At 32.0% G+C, this 10,609-nt stretch overlaps 1 protein-coding gene across 1 annotated transcript; it reads right to left on the bottom strand.

Annotated features, from left to right (window-relative positions):
• Positions 1–5,934: 5,934 nt before the first annotated feature.
• Positions 5,935–9,028, bottom strand: LOC124429790. The gene is made up of 5 exons (XM_046975446.1): positions 8,935–9,028; positions 8,158–8,298; positions 7,281–7,919; positions 6,459–6,914; positions 5,935–6,011 (listed from the first exon to the last, which is right to left on the bottom strand). The coding sequence occupies exons 1-5, from the start codon at positions 9,026–9,028 to the stop codon at positions 5,935–5,937; spliced, it is 1,407 nt and encodes a 468-aa protein (XP_046831402.1).
• Between the last annotated feature and the right edge of the window lie 1,581 nt (positions 9,029–10,609).

The raw sequence follows: 10,609 nt of genomic DNA on the forward strand, positions 1-10,609 counted from the left end.
AAAGTATTTCATGCTATAAAATTCGATAATGTTGCAATAATATAATCTTTGCATGGTTTGAATATTTTTAATGTGATTATAATATAAGGAAGAAGGTATATAACACTTTCAATGGCAGCACATTTCGAAAAAAAAAAAGAAAAAGAAACAAAGTTGACAATTAATATTTTTCTATCGGATATTAACACTTTGCCTGCTGCTGTCACGCTGCCGTGACTTTTGCTCGCCAACGGTTATCGGCCGCTGTCACGTAAGCGTGACTTATTTTCGCCAACGATGATCTCGCCGGCGGCAGCGTAAAGGCGCTTCGATAAATGCGCGACCGGCAAAGTGTTAAGATCTTTTTCTTTCTGTTAATATTTTTTCCCCCTTGACAGAACTATTATAAAAAGATATTTAATTGAATTCATATGCTCTTGTATGTGGTGTCATGGTAGTATAAAGAACATACTTGACTTCAGTCAAGTCAGGCCCATAAGATGATATTTCATTACTTTCTAATGTAAGAAATTTAATACTATTTATGCTTGATATGCATTATCTAGGTATTTGTGTTACAGAATTATCTTGAATACTTTTAAACAAAAACGAAATATTCTCGCGTGCATTAAACAAACAATTATTAGTGCCTGTGGGTATAATGGAAGTGATATCTTTGTTTTTTTTCATCTTCTTCGCAAATAGTTTAGAAAAAAAACGTTGAGAGGATGTAGTCCATGATAGAACAAGCATCGAAGATATTTTACATATACGTTTACGTGGTAGGAGAAATAATCCTTTTCTAAATTTTTGTATTACGTCTTCTTTCGCTGCCATTGATGAAGACACTAACACACACAAATCCTGTTTTCTATCGAATATTAAGATCTTTTATTTTCTGTTAATATTTTTTCCCCCTTGACAGAACTATTATAAAAGGATATTTCATTGAATTCAGATGCTCTTGTATGTGGTGAAATGGTAGTATAAAGAACGTAGTGCTTGACTTCAGTCAAGTCAGCCCCATAAGATGGTATTTCATTACTTTTTAATGTAAGAAATTTAACACTATTTATACTTGAAATACTAGGTCTAAGCATTTGTGTTACAAAATTATCTTGAATAATTTTTAACAAAAACGAAGCATTCTCGCGTGCATTAAGCAAATGATTATTATTACCTGTGGGTATACTGGAAGTGATATCTTTGTTTTTTTTCATCTACTTCGCAAATAGTTTAGAAAAAAAACGTTAAGAGGATGTAGTCCATGGTAGAACAAGCATCGAAAATATTTTACGTATACGTTCACGTGGTAGAAGAAATAATCCTTTTTTAAATTTTTGTATTATGTCTTCTTTCGCTGCCATTGAGGAAGACACTAACACACACAAATCCTGTTTTCTATCGAATATTAAGATCTTTTTCTTTCTGTTAATATTTTTTCCCCCTTCACAGAACTATTATAAAAAGATATTTCATTGAATCAGATGCTCTTGTATGTGATGCCATGGTACTATAAAGAACATAGTGTTTGACTTCAGTCAAGTCAGCCCCATAAGATGGTATTTTATTACTTTTCTAATGTAAGAAATTTAACACTCTTTATACTTGAAATATTACGTCTAGGTATTTGTGTTACAAAATTATCTAGAATAATTTTTAACAAAAACGAAGCATTCTCGCGTGCATTAAACAAACGATTATTAGTGCCTGTGGGTATACTGAAAGTGATATCTTTGTTTTTAATATTTTTATATTATACAAGTTATTCAGTGCGGAAATTTTATTATTTATTTTTTTATGTCAAAATCATTATTATTATATTCATCGATATTACAAGGCACCTTTGATACTACATTGGGAAACATAGTAGTCTCGGTTGTTAACATTTTATCATATGTACTATAATCAAAGAAATAAAATTTCTTTAAAAGAAATAAAATTAATAAATCAAGAAAGCAAGCATACTTGTATCTAATGATAACATCTTAAATGATAATGGGTCACTTGTCATATCGTCTGATGGCCTCTTGAATTGAATATAAATTTGTACCGGTTGTTCTATTTTTTGTGTACAATAACTAGACGTTCTAAACTCGATTGCTGTCTAATTATAATAAATTATATAATAATAAAAGAAAATATAGTTTACAATTGTAAACAAAGTAATGTTTGTGTACTTGAGATGGTTGAAAATCTCCAAATCTTTCCTATATAACATGTCCATCTTTTTATCAAAAAATCTAATTTAAATATGTACTTTTAGCTTGCACTTTCTCACATAAAATAATCTTCTCCATATCACTTGCAACAATAACATTGCAATGACTTATCATTAAACCTACCGACACTTCATGTATACCTATTCCTACCGCGATCAGTCAAATGACTGATTTTAAAATAACTTATATTTCTCCATTTAGAATGAAGGTAATAGCCATTTTGATAGTGAAAAATATAATTTCTCTTATTTAGAAGTAAATAATTCACATTTTATTCGTTTTCGTAAACTGTAAAAATGTTAGTAGTAACCTGCGTAGGTAAATGTTAACGATGATCAATAGTAACGTATGCAACAGATTGGTTGATTCAAACATTCTTCGTATGTAACGACTTCATAGTTTCAAAATTGAATCTTATTATAAAAAGAATAGTATTATAAAAGGATATAAATCATTTCAATGGTCAAATGACCGGTTGTGGTAGATAAGAGAGACTACATATTTTTCGTAGAATACAAATAATAAAAAAAGAAATGGATATTGAAAAATTTATTGTACATATTGTTCAGAAAAACTCGTGAAGTTTAAAGGTGGTTCAATTACGTTATATGCGTATAGAAAATTCTAATCAAAATTTTAAAACGGATTCATTTGAATGGTCGGTTTAGTGTTATTAATATTCTGTTATATCGAGTTTTTAGTATTTGTTAAAACACTTTACTAAGTGCACAGAATTTTTAATACCATCAAACTAATCTGATTTCATCATTCGAATTTGAAACGTCAACTGAATTTTAAATTAAATATTTAATATTCATTGAGTTATCTAATGCTCATTAAGTGATTCAAAGTCATAAAAACTTACTTCATTGTAGTCTATATTTAGTACATATTATGCTTTATCACTCTCGGATGATGTTATAATGACTGTTATGTGGAATGAATTTACCAATAGATGACACATTAAAATATTTTAACAAAAAGTTAGTACCGTGAACATAATATATATCAATAAGACGAATAACATATGTAGGGTCTATGCATTATGCAAAAAATGCAAAATAAAAAGTGTAATTTTAGTACTTCCTGATCATAAAATATATCTTGGTTCCATTGTTTTATCCGGTTTTTCATAAAAATATGCATTTACATAAATATCCAGTCTATAAATTACTGATTGAATAATATTCGCTTCAGCAAATATAGGTAGTGGTTTCCTTGGCTTTTCTTCCTCTTCTAGTTTGTTTTGTACCTGGTATCTGTTTGTTGTTTGTATTGTTGGAGTTACAAGCCACTTGTTTATATCGTTTTCAGTATCCTATTTCTATATTAGTTGAAACTAGTCTTCTTCTGTTTGATTTAGCAACTTTTGCTATAATGGAATATTCAATATTTGAGACCCTAGTATTACTAATTGTATTCTTTATATGTACTAGTGTTTGCGGTTATCTTTTTCCATTTGCCTGTTCATTGGTTTATTTTCATTGAATTCTCTCCTGTTTTATCAACGTTATTTCCCTTCCCGTTCTTGTTTATTATATAATTTCTATTTTTACGTGATTTTGTTGTGCCATTTCTAAATTTTAATCTAATTACGCTTAATCACGACAATAAATACTGTACTAAAAATTACGCTCAGTTATTAATTCAATCAGGGTAGTCTCAAATCCAAAACCGCGTTCTTTTAAATCTACTACCTCTTAACCTAGATCCAACTGGGCATATTTCCTAAGTATTTCTCCGTAAAATTCATCTATACAAAACCACATTTTATATATATATATATATATATATATATATATATATATATATATAATAACTCGTTTTATAATAACTCGTTTTAATTAGGGTGAAGTGATAAACGAAAATATGTTTCTCTGTGAACAAAGAAATGAATCTTTATTTATTAATCACTACTTAATTGCTAATTAATCTTACCTGTGAACAAAGAAACGACAATTCACGTGCTCCACAGTAGCAGTCTGTCAGCAATTGCGAAAAACTCCAAGTCGAGGTAGTTAACAATGACAGAAAACGAGAAACGCGTTATTAAAGTCAAAATGGGAAATCTCCCTGATAGGTCGGCTGAGTGTTAAGATCGTGCGCGAAATCGTGCAACTTACGTATTGCAGCTTTCGAAAAGAGATCTTCCGAATATTCTGGTATCGTTTGTTGCGCTCTCTTACATGCCTTTATAAATGAAGTTAGCGGCATATTTGTTCCGTCAAATCGCGGTATCATACCCAGTACCTCGTTAACCGAATGATTATCAGATGTAGAATGACTCACATTCCTTATAGCGAGGATTTTTTTCATCATAAATGTGATAGGATCGATCTCTGGTATGGCAGCGGACGCGTACTCGGTACCACACCTAAGTATCTCTTGACGTTCGCGTATAGCTTGTTCTCGTGCGCTTAACTGAGACTCTCTGTGCAGTAGTTGCTTGTGCTCTGTTGGTCGGCTGGTTCTATTACGCGTTCTGTCGGCTGTTGCGTCAAGTTTGTCAGAGTGAGTCGTCTTATCGGTTGACATATCGTATTAATGTATCCCACCGCTGTCACCAAATTTATGTTACATCCCACCATGTATTTACGGCCTCACAGAAAATACATAAGTTATTGAACTTACTTGAGGTGCTCCTTGTGGGATTTGTGTCCTTTTTGACCGTTACCTGCTACGTGCAGTACTTGGCACGGAACGGACACCAATACGAGCTGTTTTCCATTCAAACGATTCCTTCGTAATGTCGATCGGTATTAAGCAATATAGAATTGTTTGGGTGAGCTTAGCTCGAGGGTTGGACGGCGATAGTCGATTCGGGTAGTAAATCTTCTTCTCAAGCATGATGAGATATGAGGCAGTAAGGTACGGTCTCGTATTGGTCAGTAGTTTCCGATGGAACAATTCCCAAGTCTTTGTGATAACGAAACAAATCGTTACTTTTACCTTTGCAGCACACGTCCTGTCGCGATAATTATTTGGAAATACTCTGCTCCTACTACTCGTTCCCACTATTCATCTCCAGCATTATTGACGTACCATCCATCTCCCACAGGCTACACGTACGGTTAAGGACCTACATACATTTCCGCAACGCTGTATCTCTATAACAGCAAGCCTCGCCGCGGCTGTAGAAGTACATATAGTGTTGTATGTACAAAGGATTTGCAGTTTTCTCATAACGTTATAGCGAAACCGTGTTATAGAATGCCGTGTTGTAGGAGGGTTCCCGCAATTTACGAATCGTGTTATAGCGAAAACGTGTTATAAGATACCGTGTTATAGGAGGGTTACCTATATATATATATATATATAATATCTTATTTTTTATAGTAACTCGTTTTAGTTAGGGTGAAGTGAAAAACGAAAATATGTTTCTCTGTGAACAAAGAAATGAATCTTTATTTATTAATTACTACTTAATTGCTAATTAATCTTATCTGTGAACAAAGAAACGACAATTCACGTTTATTGTTCACTCTGTTAAATTTTATTTAATAATTATTATTCAGGTTAAATTTTATATTACACTCTCGTGCTACTTCTTTCGTCTACGTTCTATTTCCTACTGCCAGTTTCTCTCCCCAAATCTTAACGGCTCGATTTGTAGGTAACAAAAGAATTTGTAGATAACAAAAACAAAGGAAGGGCGGGCCATGAGACGCATGACAAATCTACCTGGAGAAAGTATACTTTCTTTACATCCCCGCGGATAAAATGTCTACAATTTTTAGTCCTCTTCTCCATCTTCTGATATCGGAAGTAGTTTTGTTATGTGGAAGAATCCGGTTTCTTGTTTCTGTTTCCCTGTTTTTATTTCGTATATAGACTCTGAAATTTTTTTTATTATTTGGAAAGGGCCAATTCTCAATTCGTCTAATTTTTTTCTATTCAACCTATTGCCATCTTCTATATATACCAAATCTCCTGTGTTAAATTGATGATTCTTTCTATTCTTGTTAAATATTCTTTTGTTATATTCATGTGAACTTTTTGTTCTTTCTAGGGCTAGTTCTTTATCTCTTATCCAATTTTCTTTATCATTTTTTCTTTTTTTTATCTCTTCGGGTAGAATGCTGTTGATTGTGCCATCTAACAAATATTTAGGCGTGAAGCCGGTTACTGTATGCTCTGTTTCATTGTATTTATCCAAACATTCTCTAGCGATCGTTGTCAAAGCTCTTTTTTTTTCTTTCTCGTTTATTCTGCATCTTATTTTGTTTACTAATGTCTGATTCAGTCTCTCGTTCAGACCGTTGGAAAAGGGCGCATTGACAGCCGTAAAAATCAGTTTCGTATCCTTTTTTATGAGAAATTCCCTAAATTCTTTTGAGTTTATTCCCGGGTATTGATCTGCGAGTATCACTCCTATTTTGTCGGTTTCTAGTATTCCACTTATCAGCTTGATGAAATCTGTTGCACTCTGGGTTTTTGATGTTCTCATGAACACGTATCTTGTAAAATGATCCACCAGTAGATGAAGGTATTTTTTTGTTGATCTTTGTCCTCCGAAGCCTCCGATGGTATCTATTGACATGATTTCGAACGGTTTCGTTGCCGGTCCTAGTTGTGACATCCGTCCATATTTTCCTTGCCCCCTGAATTTGTTCTTAATGCATATTTCGCAGTTTTGGCAAACTTTTTTTATATTTGCCGTTATTCCTTTAGCTGTGTAATAAGGAGATATCCTGCTTATCAATTGTTTGATGCCTATATGACACCATTCAGAATGTATTTCTTTAATTAATTTTAAGCTTAGTTCTGTAGATAAGATTATTTTTTCTTTGTTTCTAATTTTTTTATAGAATATCCCGTCTTTTTTTATTAGTTTTGATTTGGTTTTTTGCAATGTTATATTTCCTTTTTGATCTATTTTTATTTCTTTTATTTTTATTAGGTTAATTATTCTTAGTATTTCTTCCGTATTTTCGGATGATTCCAGTACTGGATTTCTGCTTAGACTATCTGCTTCAGCGTTATCTTTTCCCGGAATATATTTTATTTGAAAGTCATATTGAGATAAATAATATGTTAATTCTCCAAGTTCTTCATCTGTTCTAGCTTTTATGTTCATACCTTCTAATGGTTTATGGTCTGTGAATATCGTGAATTTTCTTCCAATCAACCAATGTTGCCAATATTTTACCACTTCCTTGATTGCCAGGCATTCTAAGTAAATTGCCTTTTTTCTCTTTTGTGAATCATTTAACTTTTTCGAAAAGTATGCTACTGGCTTTTCTTTACCATCACTCTGTACTTGCTTAAATATCGCACCAATGCCTTCCAGTGATGCATCCGTGTAAATTCTTATTGGTAAATTCCTGTCAAATATTTGCAACACTGGTTGAGAGCATAGTAGATTTTTTATACCTTTGAAGGATTTCTCACACTCTTCAGACCATATGAACTTTTCATTTTTCCTTAACAGTCTATGTAATGGATCTAGTAGTATTGAGCTTTTCGGTATGTATTCGTGATAAAAGTTTATTTTTCCAAGAAATTGTCTAATGTTCTTTTGAGTTTTTGGAGTAGGAAAATTTCGTATTGAAATTAAATTATCCTTTACTGGTCTTACTGTATTGTGCTTTATTATGTGTCCAAGATATTTCACTGATTCTGTTGCAAATGTACATTTTTTAAATTTTAGTCTGAAACCTTCGTTTACTATTGCCTTCATTACTCTTTCTATGTGTTCTATGTGTTCTTCAAATGATACTGAAAAAATTAATATGTCGTCTATGTAATTCTCTGAAAAATCTTTCAGTTTGTGCTTTCTTAGAATATTCGATAATATTCTTTGGAAAATGGCTGGTGATGTTTTTAGTCCGAACTGGTAGACATGTCCATTGGAAGTGTCCCTCTTGTGTAACGAATCCAGTTTTTTGTCTATCTTCAATACGTAATGGAATTGACCAGAAAGCGGAATTTATATCTAATGTGGTGAAGTATTTACAGTTTCTTGCTTTTAATATTAAATCTTCTATTAATGGAAATGGTTGAGCTTGTGGTGTAACTATCTTGTTTAATTCACGAAAATCTATACACAATCGTGATCGTTTGTTCTCATCTTTCTTGAATGCCAGAGTTACTGGTGCTGCAAACGGACTATAAGATTCTTTGATCAATTTATTTTCTAATAGTTTTGCTACTTGATTTTCTATCTTTTTTTTATCTTCTATAGTGCACCTATATGGTCTCTTACTGCAGTATTTATCAACCAGTAAGTCTATTCGCGCTTCGTAGTCCGAAACAGTGTTTACATCATATTTGTTTTTTGCAAATATAAAATTATATTTTTCTATTAATTTTTTTATCTTTGTTTTTTTTGTATTATCCAAGTGATTCAGATCTGATCTAAATTCGTCCTCATTCACATGTTCGTTAAAGTTTATTTTAACTTCTTTTATTTCTTTCTTTGTATCCAATGTACTTATATTTTCTTTTGTCTGTGTTTCTCTCTTTAAAGATATTTGTAGATTTTCATCTTGGGTTAGTTTGAATTTCTTTATCATATCCAACCCAATAATAAAATCTTCAAAGTCATTTCTTTCTACGATAAATACGTCAACGTATTCTTCTTTATCGAAAATTTTTATTTTAATGGTTACTAAACCTTTTGTTTGTGTCACATCATTGACCGTTTTTAAAAATATTTTATTTTTATCTTTTATCTCTTTTTCTTTTTTTTTTATTTTAACTGGTCTCGAATTTATTAGAGAGACTTGGGAACCTGGGTCATATGTTCCGTTTACTTCTAACATCTCTTCTAATATCATCTTTACCTTGATCAATGGTGTGGTTATTCGTTTTTTTGTTCCTTGCATAGGTCTACTTCTATCATCGAGTTGCTTTTGTTTATTCTGGTTTCTTTTCTAAACCAACAGGCGTCCTCTGAGTGATATCTAATACCTTTGTTTAGTTTTTCACAGTTCTTACATGGTCTTTTTTCTTCAAATTTCTTGTTGTTATCTTGTCTTTCCTCTTTCTTCTTTTTAAAATTGTTCTTACTTACCAAATTTTCACATTTCTTTATCTCCTGTAATAGTTCTGTCGAATTTTGACACTTTTCTCTGTCTACCGTATTTCTTATAAATTCTGGTAGTCCTGCTGCTATAAGCATTATCAGGGTCTTCGTACCTATATTGTTGTCCATATCGAGTAGTAGTTTTTCCTTCTTCATAGCGTACTCCATCAGTGAACCTTCCTTATATCTGTAGGATGTAGCGTATATACCTGTATTCCATCCCTTGTCTGCAAATGATTTCAAGAATTTTTGTTTTTATTCGTTCCAACTAGCCTCCATTGTTAATGCTGTTAATATTGCTGAGTGCCAATCCACACATGCTCTGTCAAGGAATAATCTTAGGGTTTCAATTTTTGTGTTATCTCTATTAATTTTGAATCTTTGACACTCTCTCTCAAATGTCTCCAACCATTGTTCTGCATTTGAATGTTTGCACACAAATTTTTCGATCATAAATTGTTCCGATATATTCTTTAAATCTATTTGGTGTTCTTTTTCCTGTGCGGGTTCTACTATGTCTTTCTCTACTACTTCGTCTAGGTATAGATCATTGAATATTACGTTTCCATTTTCGTCGAAATACGTACTTTCCATTTCCTGTGTGCATTTAATCCATATTTTTTTCTCCTGGCCTCTTTGATTGAGGCTTTTTTTCATTCTCTTATAACTTCCCGTTTTTATTAGTTCGCTGTGATTACTTACGAATTTCTCGTTTTCCGGCAATATGTATTTTTCTTTATCCTCAGTTTTGATAGAGGTTATAGCAATCACGTTTGTTTTTCTGTCGCTTGGTGATGCCACACACTTAAATGCAAACTGTAGTTTTCTTTCCATTATAAACAAAGAATTGTCATTTTATAATATCTTAATTTTTTTATTTTAACTCGTTTTAATTAGGGTGAAGTGACAAACGGAAATATGTTTCTCTGTGAACAAAGAAACGACAATTCACGTTTATTATTAAATTTTATATTTTACTCTCGTACTACTTCTCTCGTCTACGTTCTATTTCTTACTGCCAGTTTCTCTCCCCAAATCTTAACGGCTCGATTTGTAGGTAACAAAAGAATTTGTAGATAACAAAATCAAAGGAAGGGCGGGCCATGAGACGCATGACAAATCTACCTGGAGAAAGTATACTTTCTTTACATATATATATATATATATATATATATATATATAATAACTCGTTTTATAATAACTCGTTTTAATTAGGGTGAAGTGATAAACGAAAATATGTTTCTCTGTGAACAAAGAAATGAATCTTTATTTATTAATCACTACTTAATTGCTAATTAATCTTACCTGTGAACAAAGAAACGACAATTCACGTGCTTCACAGTAGCAGTCTGTCAGCAATTGCGAAAAACTCCAAGTCGAG

Source organism: Vespa crabro, chromosome 16 (genome assembly GCF_910589235.1).
Source record: "Vespa crabro chromosome 16, iyVesCrab1.2, whole genome shotgun sequence".
Classification (NCBI taxonomy): domain Eukaryota; kingdom Metazoa; phylum Arthropoda; class Insecta; order Hymenoptera; family Vespidae; genus Vespa; species Vespa crabro.